This window comes from Nematostella vectensis, chromosome 6, assembly GCF_932526225.1.
Source record: "Nematostella vectensis chromosome 6, jaNemVect1.1, whole genome shotgun sequence".
Taxonomy (NCBI): Eukaryota; Metazoa; Cnidaria; class Anthozoa; order Actiniaria; family Edwardsiidae; genus Nematostella; species Nematostella vectensis.
The window spans coordinates 1,686,363-1,701,787 of record NC_064039.1 but is presented as its reverse complement, the minus strand read 5'-3'; the positions used below and the strand labels follow the sequence as shown (position 1 = coordinate 1,701,787).

The 15,425-nt window shown below is 38.6% G+C and overlaps 2 protein-coding genes across 2 annotated transcripts; both read right to left on the bottom strand.

Moving 5' to 3' along the window:
* Positions 1-6,426: 6,426 nt before the first annotated feature.
* Positions 6,427-8,936, bottom strand: LOC116613262. Its single transcript, XM_048728538.1, has one exon. It carries the CDS (start codon positions 8,846-8,848, stop codon positions 7,022-7,024), a length of 1,827 nt encoding a protein of 608 aa, XP_048584495.1. The 5' UTR covers positions 8,849-8,936; the 3' UTR covers positions 6,427-7,021.
* A 1,067-nt stretch (positions 8,937-10,003) lies between these two features.
* Positions 10,004-14,438, bottom strand: LOC125567856. The gene is made up of 2 exons (XM_048728540.1): positions 14,294-14,438; positions 10,004-12,934 (listed from the first exon to the last, which is right to left on the bottom strand). Exons 1-2 carry the CDS (start codon positions 14,327-14,329, stop codon positions 11,144-11,146), a joined length of 1,827 nt encoding a protein of 608 aa, XP_048584497.1. The 5' UTR covers positions 14,330-14,438; the 3' UTR covers positions 10,004-11,143.
* Between the last annotated feature and the right edge of the window lie 987 nt (positions 14,439-15,425).

Here is a 15,425-nt window from a genome sequence, read left to right as displayed (position 1 = left end):
ACACTTAAAAAAACAAAAACACTTTGCTGCTATCTAAGGAATCAGCAACATCTCACCTAAGAGCCGTCTTTTCTTTAACCAAGTTCATTTCAAAATTGTTTACACTGCTATTTCTGTATGACCTGAGGAATTGATTTGCTTGATAATAGGAAAAAAGACTCCTGATGATTTCTTTCATGGAGCAATCATTGACCGACATTATGTTTTGAAGTCATGAAAAAGGACCTGGATGAACAGAATAAAGGTATTTTTGTGTGTCTTAAGTTGTGTTGGCTGATCTCTTTCCCTTGTGTGGTATTTTGACTATTGATCTCATTGTGATCTCATTTTTCATTTATGATTTTTTTTGGATTGTTGGTCTTTCTCACGGCCGGTTGAGGGGTCAATGGCTTAAGATGTCTCCATGCTCATACTGAATACTGTATGCTTTACATGCTTAGGGAAAGTTCATTTATTATCCCAAAGGGGGGTGGCGTGAGGATGCTGTGGGGGGGGGGGGGGGGGGGGGGGGCGAGAAATTTCCGAGGTCTGAAGGGGGGGGGGGGCGTCGAAAATGTTTGGATTTTAAAAGGGGGGTCACTGGTTCCTTTGGGTGTTGTCTCTACTATATAATTTGAAGAAGTGTCAAAGTGTCAAATCAGACTTCTTGGTTCAACTTGTGTCTCGGTTTGGGGGCAGTTATTTGGCATGCACAATCCAGGAGTCAAGGATACGTATTAAACCACGCTTTATCTATGCAATGCAAACCTGTATACACCCTATATGCATTTTTTTAATGGTTTCCGCTATATAATATTATAAAGTACTTATGTTTAATATCTAAAATATAAAAAAAACGTTTTAATGCTACAAGCGCTCATTCCCCGTCATCAAAATCAACACTCATATCTGATTCGCTGTCTTTCTCACTCTCTTTCTTCCTCTTTTCTTGTGCTGCGCTTTTCTTGCAAGGAGAGGATCGAAAAGCCTTTTTGCTTCATTTACGCATCTATAGTATCAACCATTATCGGGTTGCAACCTGGAGTTAGTTGCATCTCTGAGAAATTGAGTGCCTTGGAGTTAGTTGCATCTTCACTTTTCCTGAATTCAGCCAATTTTTTCCCCTTCCATTTTCTGTCCAGCTTGCAGCTAATCTCTTGATCGCATGCCTTTGACATTGTCATTGCTATTCGATCCTTTGCTGCTTCTTTCTACGGTTTTCGTGAGGGTGGGGGGGGGGGGGGCACCGGAAATATGGGGGAAGCGTAAGGGGGGGCCTGGTAAATTTTGTTCCTCCTGAAGGGGGGTTAACTAATTTTATCCCTTACTTTTATCAAAATTCTCAAATTCCCCCCCCCCCCCCCCCCCCCCCCGAACAAACTTTCCCTTAATATAATACCTTAATATAATATTTAAAAAAAGATACCTGGGTACCCTGTGTTTTTACGCCCGAAATAGTAATCATTTTGATTTATGCTGTTGGTGGTACCGGGACTGTATAAATAAATATTTGCGATTGTATGTAAATAAATTTCGAAAAGAATTAAAAAAAAAAAAACAAGAAAATGACGAAAGTGATAAGCGCATTTAATAATGGCCTTTACCATTTAATCTGCCAGGTAATCTACAACATTTGAGGCGGTATTATTGCTTAATTTATCTCGTAGTAGATTTAAAGATCTCTAAACATTTATTAAGCCATACATGAGCTTCCTGGAATTGTTCAAACTCCACCACAGAGCAGAAGCTGGCCATTGCTTGGTAGCGCTCACCTAGAGGACATTGAAGTGCTTGATACAGCTTGACCAGACACACAGGGGAAGGCTGGTCGCCGGTTAGATTCCTCTAGAGTATTACTGCCATTCATTGCGCATGCTCCATAAACACAATGCCTCATTTCCATTCATTCCATTCTATTCATTTATTTATCCATTCACTTGATACATTTTCTATGTAATTACATCGAATTTATATGCAAATGGAAAGGATTCTAAAGGAAGCAAAGCTTGTAATTATAGAATCCTTTTATAGTTTTCAGAGTTTTCAAAGTTTTTTTTTTTTTTGGCTCTTAAGATGTAATTAACACAGTACACTTTTTTAAATCATTACATGTCATTGGTAATCAAGTATAACTATGCTGATTATAAATCACAAGCAATCATCTAGTTATTTTATCAAACATTATGAATCATGCCCCAGGTCATCAATAAGCTGTTTCCGTATGCTCGTTTTGAAAGATGGAATGCTTGGTTTTGATTTTATTTCAGAATTCAAATTGTTCCACAGCTTTTTCCCTCTATAAGAAATGGATTGCTGTCCAAATGAAGTTTTTTTGAATTTAATGTAAAGATTATTTGAAGTTCGGGTACTGTAAGAATGTGACTGTGTTTCATTTTTTAAAATAGTGACCAAAATGTTTGGTAATATACCGTGAGTTAACCTATACATAAAAGTAGCTGTCTCCAAGTAGTGGGTCTCGTCTATTCTTAAAATGTTCAGATTTTTAAAAATTGGCTTCGTATGGGCTAGGAAATGTGAATATGAAATAATTCTAACTATTTTCTTTTGAAGTTTTAAGAGTTTGTCTAACTTTTTACTGATATGCCCTTGTTTGTCTAAAGAAAAGCTGTTTGCCCATAATATATTTCCATATGTTAAGTATGGATAGACAAGGGAATAGTAAAGTGTCATTAAAGCTTTCTGTGGAAGATAGCGGCTTATATATCTTATTATTCCTATGTTCTTTGCTATTTTCTGACACACGATGTTGATGTGACTTTGCCAATTATGTTTTGAGTCTATGTAGATACCAAGAAATTTAAAAGAATCTACCTGTTCTATTTCTTTGCTATTAATTGTGACATTTAAATTTATAAATTGTGACATTTAAAATTTCAAGCAAAACAGATGGGAGATCTCGTGCACCATGACCTGAAAGGATGGTTTTGATTATTGCGTTGCTGTAGAATATGGAATCTTGCAATAACAAGCTTGTAACATTAACATCTTAATTTTCCATCTTTTTAGGTCGTTCATTTTGCTATTTAAAACTATATAGCCAATAAAAAAATAAAGAAATAAGACGAAATTTAACGATTTTAGTTAATTTCCCCCTCTCCATTTTACCTGCCTCATGCCAACTAAGACCACCTCGTGCCAAGTCCACTTTTTTGTGTATTTCATTGTGCTGGCAGGAAGCAGCAAAGGTATGTCTGACTCGAGTCAAAGATACCTTTCCAGCTTCCTGCAAGCCCAATAAAATACAAAAAAAGTGGCCTTTACTAGCAAAGAAGAGATACTATGGAACATTATAACAAGGAAGACATATTGCACAGTGCAAGGGCATACACCTATTTTCCCTATGGATATATTTTTTATATACTAAATATTTGTATGTGACAGCTTTTCTTAATGGGGTTGCTTGATGTTTTCAATATATAGCCTTGCCAAGGGTAGTTTTGTTAATTGTGCTTTTGGTAATTCATAGACATAATACCTTTAGTTATTATGATCATCATTATTCACAAAATATAGGATATCTGATTTTTTTATGTAAAGCAACAGTTTTGCAACTAAAATGTGAGCCCCAAAACTATGAAGGGGTCTCACAAAAGCAGTTTGAAAAATAATTAGCTTTGATCCTTGGGTATAATTGTGACAGTTTATTCATAAATATATCAACATTGATTAATCACAATCATATAATGACCTCATTTATATTTCATTATTACATGATTGACACGGTTTCCATTGTTTCTGTAGGGCTTTTTTTTTACGTACAAACCTCATTAATATATAGGCAAGTAGCTAAGAGCCCGGGGAGGGTTTTGATATTTAGCAGGGAAGAGCAGGGCTGATGAATTGAATTAGATTGCTCATTATAAATGCAAGGGATGTATATAGATACATCCCAGGGAAGCTCGTATACATCCCTTGCATTTATAATGAGCAATTAAATCAATTCACTACCTGCACTCCTTCATGCTGAATATCAAACCCCAACCATATGGCCCTTAACTTTACAATTATCCAAAATCTATTGGACCATAAACATGATAAAACTTCAAATATAAATTTCTTACACCTGCACCTGTTTTTTTAGGGGTTTATTGCCACTTTCGCTCTCGCTCTTTATGACTTTATCAACCTTACAAACATCCTCTCTCATTACTTTATCAACCCTACAATCGAACACGTACTATCGAAACTATCCGATCCTGCTACAGCTCTGGTTCTAATCCCTCTCTTCTGCCCACTCTTGTCAACCCTAGTAAATCATTTGAGCATTTTATTAAGCCATGTAGTGCTCAAATGTCACGTTTTAAGTTAGTATCCAATACAAAAGTACTAAAGCTTTTGGGTTGCCTTTCTAATGCCAAAGCGACTGGTATTGACAAAATCTCTGGAAAAATACTCAAGTGTGCAGCCCATGCCATTTCTCCATCTCTCACTTACATTTTTAACAACTCTATAATTTCCAACTGTTTTCCAGATGAGTGGAAAATGGCTAGGGTTTTGCCCCTCTTTAAAAAAGGCTCTAAGACTATTCCCGACAACTATAGACCAATAAGTATATTACCAGTGATTAGCAAACTAATGGAAAAAATAATGTATGAACAGTTATACGATCATTTTACAGCAAACCAAATTTTATCCGAACAACAATTTGGCTTTCGAAGACTACACTCTACTGTTTCTGCTCTCCTTGATAGCACTAATAGCTGGTATATTAACATGGACAGACAAAAGTTTAATTTAGTTGTATTTTTGGATCTAAAAAAGGCATTTGATACCGTTAATCATGACATTTTGCTTCGAAAACTAGAATTGAATGGTATCACTGGAAATGCCCTTTTATTAATTCAATCTTATTTGTCCAACCGTAAACAGAAATGCCAGCTAAACAGTACAGTGTCCTCTGAAAGTAAAATCACATGTGGCATTCCTCAGGGTTCAATTCTTGGCCCACTTTTCTTCCTCTTATATATTAATGATCTACCAGAGTGTCTTTTGCACACTACTCCTAGATTATTTGCTGACGATACAAACTTGACAGCGTCTGGTAGTACAGTAGGGGAAGTTGAGTTGGCCATGAATTCGGACCTTGAGCAAGTGAAAGAATGGCTCTTGGCTAATAAATTAAGTCTCAATGTAGCAAAAACAGAATTCTTATTAATAGGATCCCACCACAAGCTAAGAACCCTTCCTTGCAAACCTTCTATTTCTATTGATAACAAGGAACTAAAACAAGTTCAGCAAAGTAGGGTTCTTGGTGTGGAAATTGACGAACACCTAAATTGGGATCAGCACATTGATTCTCTTGCTAAAAAAGTCAGTTCTGGTATAGGAGCCATGAAACGAATTTCTGAATTTGCTAATCAAAATACATTAGTCTCTATTTATAATGCAATCATCCAACCACACCTTAACTACTGTAGCGAGGTGTGGGATACTCTTGGGCAATGTAACACAATCCGTCTTCAAAAATTGCAAAATAGGGCGGCAAGGGTGATCACAAACAGGTCAAATGACACCCCTGCCACAGAGGCTCTAGCTGAATTGGGCTGGCAAAATTTAGAGACCCAGCGAGCAAAGACAAAAGCCAAACAAATGTTTAAAGTTTTGCATGATATGGCTCCAAACTGTCTCACGGACCTTTTCAGCTTAAAGAAAAATATTACAAATTACAATCTCAGAGGCTCCTCCACCTCGCTACAGCTGCCACTCCCAAAAACTGAATTTATGAAAAAAAGTTTCAGCTATGATGGAGCTAAATTATGGAATTCCCTCCCAGAGGCTAGTCGAGATTGTACAAGTTTATCATCATTTGTCAGAGAATTAGAGGCTCACACTTTTATCTAAACAAATAATTAGTTTAGCGTATTTATAGTATTATATATCCACATAGATCAAGTTCTTTTTTTTTTTTTCTTTCGTTATTTATTTAAATACTTTTACTTATAGTTATATTTCTAATTATTATAGATATATATATATATATTTTTTTTCCACACGCCCCTTGTGGAAATCAGCTGTTGTTGACGGGGCAAGCGTGTCTTAAATAAAGTCTATCTATCTAGGTACGAACAGCCCACACCGTGTTGGTTTTCGTGTTCTCCGGAATCCTGTCGTGCTTTCTCTTCTCAACTTCTTCTTCACTTAGAATTGTAATATAACGGCTTGTTGTTCCAAGAATCGTTCTGACAAGATCGAAATCCGGAAGAATCTGTTCGGCTTGCGAAAACGTATTCTGTCAGTTAGGACATGCCTTCGTCGCTCTCCATCTCAGAAAAATTCGAGTGTTATGCAAAATAAAGGGTGCAACAAATCTCATTCAAACGCTTGTGAAATCTCATAAATGGCCGCGAAGGCCTTTGTTTTCAAGGATGAAATAGTTTTCGTGACTATTTAGCACATACCGATGTGGTTGATCGTTAATAGTTTTCCTTTTTGATTGCCGTAGAAATTGCAGAAATAACTTTTCGATATATATGCTAATGCCGCTTGAATCCTCCACACCACTCTTCGTTCAATCAGGGTTCAATTTCAAAGATAAAGATTCTGAAAAACATTTTTGCGTGGAAACCTTTGTCAATCTGTAATAAGTCAGTTAATTACCTCGAGTCTTCGGCCTACGGCCTCGGGATGTATATCGCTTATTGCCTCGGATCTCGGGAATTAACCTATTACTAACTAGCTGAATTTTACGTGTCATATACTGACCGGGATACCTGTGTCAGGAAGTAGACCGCTGTAAATAGTGTAGGCTCAGGTGACTCACATGTTCCCAGGCGAACGGCCTGTCAAGTTGTTGTTGGTTTATTATAGAAAGTTCGTGTACTAATTAAAGGATAACCAAGGTTATCATATTAAGGTTATGTCACATCTATATATGCAGGTGTATTGGTTTCCTTTTTATCATCACATGTACACCACCACAAAAGGATCAATTCTCTCTTGAGAATATATGTACAATTACTTCCCAAAATGCATGGAAACAGCAGTCCTTAAGACTCTTTTGAGCATTTTGGGAAGTGAGAGTTCAGAGTTCAGTTATCCTGGCACAAGTTGCATCTCCACTCAGAACTCTGAGCTCAGACAGCCTCTCCTGTAATGCTTGGATATCTATGGGGAAGTTTATCTTCTGCGCCATCTTTAATGCCATTTCCCCATACACCATTGCTTGCTGGTACAGCTCAATCTCCAACTGCTTGTGACCATTATCTGTCTGGTTTTCCTGGCATTGTACTTGGGCCTTACGGAAACACAGGTCACATTGTGCTGTGTAAAGTTGGATTTTTAGAGAATCATTAAGATGTTGACTGTATTTCTGCTCTGTGTGTTTGATGCAATCCTCTGCTTCATTGACATCTCTCTCACTGACAGGCTGACTGCGAGCCGCTGAGGTGCGACAGTTGAGATCAAGAAGTGCAAGTTTCAACAGTGCAAAAATGTGTTTTCTAAGATATAATCCAGGATTCTGATGGAGCATTTCTTCACAGAATGATATAGTCAGCCTCAAGGCATCCTTGGCTTCTTTTTTTAGCTCATCTCTGTCCGGTTCTGAAATAGAAACCAGTGAAAGTTCTAGTGATAGCGTGCTTGCTCTCTCATATGCAGTAAATCCTTTGACCAAAAAAGAAGGAACCATTTCTGCATACTGTTGTGCTTTTGCTAATGCATCATAATTTTTCAATTTCTTTTTTTTTCCTCGGTAAAGAGCAGCAAGTTGACTGTGAGAAAGTGCAAGCAGAAATTCTCGCATTTCCAGGGCATGTTCTGAGATCTCTTTGTTAGCCTTGTTAAGAAGCTTTAGAGACTCTTCATTTTTTTTCTGGTAACTCAGCCCAATGCTTTTCTCAATCATTAAAAATATCTTAACACCTTTTTGCCCAGCATCACGAGCGATCTTAATCCCTTGATTAACACATTGATAAAACAAGTCCCATTTTCCGTTTTCACGTAATGGGTAAATGTCTCCAGTCAGTTTGTAAATCAGTTGTGTTCTTTTGGCCACTGATTTGCCAGCTCGCACCACTAGGGGTGCTGTTGGGGATACTACCACATTTGGATGTAATCCATCTGCTGTCACACACTCTCCTGTGACAAAGTTATGTTCGCACTTTGCATTGTCTCCTATCGCCATATTCCCCGACGAATTTTTTATGTTGATGTGGTATGTGTTACGCGACCTTCCGTCTGTCACGCAATCTTCAAGATCTTCTTTGCTTGCGTCATTGGAAATTTGAATGGAACCCGAGTTCTCTTTAATGTCGATGTATATATTTTTTGAGAGAATGTTTTTATCTAATTCATCACCTCTTTTGTAGCCCACCACCTCACGTCTCTTCTGTTTGCGAAAGTATTGTGGAATAGATTTCTGTTTCTTGGAATTCGCGCCCACGATTTGATTGGAATTTTTTTTGCGTAGTCTCGGAATCTTGCTTTCCCCGTGACCAGCATCTGTATTACGACGCTTCGAAGGCAAGGCCAACTGCCTATTGGAAGTGTGCGCTCCGTCATCCCCAAGTGTCACCACAAGATTCCCTTTGTTTCGTATGTCGACGCAATAGCTCTCTCTCGGGCCCTCTGTTGCGATATTCACGGCTTCCATTGGCATATCTTGCGAGCCGTAGTCTGAATAATAACCATCTTGTGTATCACTCGACGATATATCTTGAGATTCTTGTTCGCTTTCACTCATATACCCAGATTCCTGGGACTCTGATGATCTCCAACGGCCGCCATGTTTAGTTTCTCTTTCCCCGCAAATCTCGACATTTTGGCCCATTTCACCATGATCTAACGGGTGAGAAAGTGGCTGGGGTTGCTCCTCGAGGCTAAGGTGCGAAATGCCAAGCGAATCCATGCTATGAAATGCTATTTCATAGCCTTTTTGGCTTCACTGAAGCCATTTTTAGTAGCGCTAGTTGACATCCCCGCCATTGAATGTATATGATACAGCTGCGGGGGCTAATGGTATATACGCAGAGATCACGTCACGTGACTAAAACGGGGATTCCCCACAAGGACATTAGAGATTTGGAGGCGTGTATGTGTGTATAACGACAGGGGGGGTGTCATTATTATCATAACTGTGCACCAATTTGTATTTTCTTTTTGTATTTGCCCTACCCTTCATCAAAAATGTAATGGTCTGCCAATAGACATTTCTTATTATTAATAATGGCAATCAACCGAGTGATTTTCAACAACATCTACCATACGTTCACATACAAATATGGAAAACTGAGAAACTGTATATGGGTTCCTGAGATTGAAAACGTGAACAGATCCAATAGTTTCTCCATTAAAATGTGTTCAGGCCCTAATCATTTTGATTTATGCTGTTAGTGGTACCGGGACTGTATAAAAAAATATGCCAAGGGTAGTTTTGTTAATTGTGCTTTTGGTATATTCATAGACACAATACCTTTATTTATTATGATCATCATTATTCACAAAATATAGGATATCTGATTTTTTATGTAAAGCAACAGTTTTGCAACTAAAATGTGAGCCCCAAAACTATGAAGGGGTCTCACAAAAGCAGTTTGAAAAATAATTAGCTTTGATCCTTGGGTATAATTGTGACAGTTTATTCATAAATATATCAACATTGATTTATCACAATCATATAATGACCTCATTTATATTTCATTATTACATGATTGACACGGTTTCCATTGTTTCTGTAGGGCTTTATTTCACGTACAAACCTCATTAATATATAGGCAAGTAGCTAAGAGCCCGGGGAGGGTTTTGATATTTAGCAGGGAAGAGCAGGGCTGATGAATTGAATTAGATTGCTCATTATAAATGCAAGGGATGTATATAGATACATCCCAGGGAAGCTCGTATACATCCCTTGCATTTATAATGAGCAATTAAATCAATTCACTACCTGCACTCCTTCATGCTGAATATCAAACCCCAACCATATGGCACTTAACTTTACAATTATCCAAAATCTATTGGACCATAAACATGATAAAACTTCAAATATAAATTTCTTACACCTGCACCTGTTTTTTTAGGGGTTTATTGCCACTTTCGCTCTCGCTCTTTATGACTTTATCAACCTTACAAACATCCTCTCTCATTACTTTATCAACCCTACAATCGAACACGTACTATCGAAACTATACGATCCTGCTACAGCTCTGGTTCTAATCCCTCTCTTCTGCCCACTCTTGTCAGGTACGAACAGCCCACACCGTGTTGGTTTTCGTGTTCTCCGGAATCCTGTCGTGCTTTCTCTTCTCAACTTCTTCTTCACTTAGAATTGTAATATAACGGCTTGTTGTTGCAAGGATCGTTCTGACAAGATCGAAATCCGGAAGAATCTGTTCGGCTTGCGAAAACGTATTCTCTGTCAGTTAGGACATGCCTTCGTCGCTCTCCATCTCAGAAAAATTCGAGTGTTATGCAAAATAAAGGGTGCAACAAATCTCATTCAAACGCTTGTGAAATCTCATAAATGACCGCGAAGGCCTTTCTTTTCAAGGATGAAATAGTTTTCGTGACTATTTAGCACATACCGATGTGGTTGATCGTTAATAGTTTTCCTTTTTGATTGCCGTAGAAATTGCAGAAATAACTTTTCGATATATGTGCTAATGCCGCTTGAATCCTCCACACCACTCTTCGTTCAATCAGGGTTCAATTTCAAAGATAAAGATTCTGAAAAACATTTTTGCGTGGAAACCTTTGTCAATCTGTAATAAGTCAGTTAATTACCTCGAGCCTTCGGCCTACGGCCTCGGGATGTATATCGCTTATTGCCTCTGATCTCGGTAATTAACCTATTACTAACTTGCTGAATTTTAAGTGTCATATACTGACCGGGATACCTGTGTCAGGAAGTAGACCCCTGTAAATAGTGTAGGCTCAGGTGACTCACATGTTCCCAGGCGAACGGCCTGTCAAGTTGTTGTTGGTTTATTATGGAAAGTTCGTTTACTAATTAAAGGATAACCAAGGTTATCATATTAAGGTTATGTCACATCTATATATGCAGGTGTATTGGTTTCCTTTTTATCATCACATGTACACCACCACAAAAGGATCAATTCTCTCTTGAGAATATCTGTACAATTACTTCCCAAAATGCATGGAAACAGCAGTCCTTAAGACTCTTTTGAGCATTTTGGGAAGTGGGAGTTCAGAGTTCAGTTATCCTGGAACAAGTTGCATCTCCACTCAGAACTCTGAGCTCAGACAGCCTCTCCTGTAATGCTTGGATATCTATGGGGAAGTTTATCTTCTGCGCCATCTTTAATGCCATTTCCCCATACACCATTGCTTGCTGGTACAGCTCAATCTCCAACTGCTTGTGACCATTATCTGTCTGGTTTTCCTGGCATTGTACTTGGGCCTTACGGAAACACAGGTCACATTGTGCTGTGTAAAGTTGGATTTTTAGAGAATTATTAAGATGTTGACTGTATTTCTGCTCTGTGTGTTTGATGCAATCCTCTGCTTCATTGACATCTCTCTCACTGACAGGCTGACTGCGAGCCGCTGAGGTGCGACAGTTGAGATCAAGAAGTGCAAGTTTCAACAGTGCAAAAATTTGTTTTCTAAGATATAATCCAGGATTCTGTTGGAGCATTTCTTCACAGAATGATATAGTCAGCCTCAAGGCATCCTTGGCTTCTTTTTTTAGCTCATCTCTGTCCGGTTCTGAAATAGAAACCAGTGAAAGTTCTAGTGATAGCGTGCTTGCTCTCTCATATGCAGTAAATCCTTTGACCAAAAAAGAAGGAACCATTTCTGCATTCTGTTGTGCTTTTGCTAATGCATCATAAGTTTTCAATTTCTTTTTTTCTCTTCGGTAAAGAGCAGCAAGTTGACTGTGAGAAAGTGCAAGCAGGAATTCTCGCATTTCCAGGGCATGTTCTGAGATCTCTTTGTTAGCCTTGTTAAGAAGCTTGAGAGACTCTTCATTCTTTTTCTGGTAACTCAGCCCAATGCTTTTCTCAATCATTAAAAATATTTGAACACCTTTTTGCCCAGCATCCCGAGCGATCTTAATCCCTTGATTAACACATTGATAAAACAAGTCCCATTTTCCGTTTTCACGTAATGGGTAAATGTCTCCAGTCAGTTTGTAAATCAGTTGTGTTCTTTTGGCCACTGATTTGCCAGCTCGCACCACTAGGGGTGCTGTTGGGGATACTACCACATTTGGATGTAATCCATCTGCTGTCACACACTCTCCTGTGACAAAGTTATGTTCGCACTTTGCATTGTCTCCTATCGCCATATTCCCCGACGAGTTCATTATGTTGATGTGGTATGTGTTACGCGACCTTCCGTCTGTCACGCAATCTTCAAGATCTTCTTTGCTTGCGTCATTGGAAATTTGAATGGAACCCGAGTTCTCTTTAATGTCGATGTATGTATTTTTTGAGAGAATCTTTTTATCTAATTCATCACCTCTTTTGTAGCCCACCACCTCACGTCTCTTCTGTTTGCGAAAGTATTGTGGAATAGATTTCTGTTTCTTGGAAGTCGCGCCCACGATTTGATTGGAATTTTTTTTGTGTAGTCTCGGAATCTTGCTTTCCCCGTGACCAGCATCTGTATTACGACGCTTCGAAGGCAAGGCCAACTGCCTATTGGAAGTGTGCGCTCCGTCATCCCCAAGTGTCACCACAAGATTCCCTTTGTTTCGTATGTCGACGCAATAGCTCTCTCCCGGGCCCTCTGTTGCGATATTCACGGCTTCCATTGGCATATCTTGCGAGCCGTAGTCTGAATAATAACCATCTTGTGTATCACTCGACGATATATCTTGAGATTCTTGTTCGCTTTCACTCATATACCCAGATTCCTGGGACTCTGATGATCTCCAACGGCCGCCATGTTTAGTTTCTCCTTCCCCACAAATCTCGACATTTTGGCCCATTTCACCATGATCTAACGGGTGAGAAAGTGGCTGGGGTTGCTCCTCGAGGCTAAAGTGCGAAATGCCAAGCGAATCCATGCTATGAAATGCTATTTCATAGCCTTTTTGGCTTCACTGAAGCCATTTTTAGTGGCGCTAGTTGACAGCCCCACCATTGAATGGATACTGATACAGCTTCGGGGGCTAATGGTATATACGCAGAGATCACGTCACGTGACTAAAACGGGGATTCCCCACAAGGACTGTGCACCAATTTGTATTTTCTTTTTGTATTTGCCCTACCCTTCATCAAAAATGTAATGGTCTGCCAATAGACATTTCTTATTATTAATAATGGCAATCAACCGAGTGATTTTCAACAACAACATCTACCATACGTTCACATACAAATATGGAAAACTGAGAAACTGTATATGGGTTCCTGAGATTGAAAACGTGAACAGATCCAATAGTTTCTCCATTAAAATGTGTTCAGGCCCTAATCATTTTGATTTATGCTTTTAGTGGTACCGGGACTGTATAAAAAAATATGCCAAGGGTAGTTTTGTTAATTGTGCTTTTGGTATATTCATAGACATAATACCTTTATTTATTATGATCATCATTATTCACAAAATATAGGATATCTGATTTTTTATGTAAAGCAACAGTTTTGCAACTAAAATGTGAGCCCCAAAACTATGAAGGGGTCTCACAAAAGCAGTTTGAAAAATAATTAGCTTTGATCCTTGGGTATAATTGTAACAGTTTATTCATAAATATATCAACATTGATTAATCACAATCATATAATGACCTCATTTATATTTCATTATTACATGATTGACACGGTTTCCATTGTTTCTGTAGGGCTGTATTTCACGTACAAACCTCATTAATATATAGGCAAGTAGCTAAGAGCCCGGGGAGGGTTTTGATATTTAGCAGGGAAGAGCAGGGCTGATGAATTGAATTAGATTGCTCATTATAAATGCAAGGGATGTATATAGATACATCCCAGGGAAGCTCGTATACATCCCTTGCATTTATAATGAGCAATTAAATCAATTCACTACCTGCACTCCTTAATGCTGAATATCAAACCCCAACCATATGGCACTTAACTTTACAATTATCCAAAATCTATTGGACCATAAACATGACAAACTTCAAATATAAATTTCTTACACCTGCACCTGTTTTTAGGGGTTTATTGCCACTTTCGCTCTCGCTCTTTATGACTTTATCAACCTTACAAACATCCTCTCTCATTACTTTATCAACCCTACAATCGAACACGTACTATCGAAACTATCCGATCCTACTGCTGCCACAGCTCTGGTTCTAATCCCTCTCTTCTGCCCACTCTTGTCAGGTACGAACAGCCCACTCCGTGTTGGTTTTCGTGTTCTCCGGGTTGCTCCTCGAGGCTAAGGTGCGAAATGCCAAGCGAATCCATGCTATGAAATGCTATTTCATAGCCTTTTTGGCTTCACTGAAGCCATTTTTAGTGGCGCTAGTTGACAGCCCCACCATTGAATGGATACTGATACAGCTTCGGGGGCTAATGGTATATACGCAGAGACCACGTCACGTGACTAAAACGGGGATTCCCCACAAGGACTGTGCACCAATTTGTATTTTCTTTTTGTATTTGCCCTACCCTTCATCAAAAATGTAATGGTCTGCCAATAGACATTTCTTATTATTAATAATGGCAATCAACCGAGTGATTTTCAACAACAACATCTACCATACGTTCACATACAAATATGGAAAACTGAGAAACTGTATATGGGTTCCTGAGATTGAAAACGTGAACTCGCCCTATGACAGGTAATCCGGAATCCGGAATCCATGAAAAAATGAGACTTGGAATCTGGAATCCATGCTACTGGAATCCGGAATCCACACACTAGGATCCGGAATCCAACACTTAAGCTGGAATCCGGAAAACAAGAATAAGTATAAAAATTATTTTAATATTTGGCTTCTTTTTCCAAAATTCATTTGATTTATCTGTTTATATGCACGTGATTTTCATTTCAACCTTTTGGCAGTTGACGAAGAAGCCATTCCATGGTTATTATTTTATTAGCCAATGAGACGCGGGTAGGTTTGAACATACGATCAATCACCTCCAAGTTCTCGCTTTCTAGCTTCACACAGGCAAGAATCAACAACAAAGGAGGGTAAGGGCAGATTTATTCTTTCGAATTCTTATTGATAATGACATTCAGTTATTTAAATTATTATTGTATTGTAAAAAAACACCCATAAGAAATCGCTTCGCCATATCTGTGAGAACAGGAAGTTCTGATCTCGACGAAGTAATCGGTCAAAAGAGTTTTCACTTCAAAACACGTGTAAGTTGGGTGTCTACAAAACGAAGACCTAAAACCTGTGACCCCAAAAGCTACGACCCCAAAAATATTGCCGTTATTATTAAACCTACCTTGTTTCCCAAAATGGCTACACATCGTTTTCATGTGGAATCAGTGATCTTTATGAGATAATTAGCTAGTTCAATTTGTTTTCTTTTAATTGGGAAGGGA

What these genes read in the sequence shown, in the direction of transcription:
- LOC116613262 (XM_048728538.1), bottom strand. Translation starts at nt 8,848, where the DNA reads ATGGATTCGCTTGGCATTTCGCACCTTAGCCTCGAGGAGCAACCCCAG.
- LOC125567856 (XM_048728540.1), bottom strand. Translation starts at nt 14,329, where the DNA reads ATGGATTCGCTTGGCATTTCGCACCTTAGCCTCGAG. An exon ending in TTTCGCACCTTAGCCTCGAG is followed by an intron (nt 12,935 to 14,293) that starts GAGCAACCCGGA and finishes TTTAGCCTCGAG; the next exon opens with GAGCAACCCCAGCCACTTTC.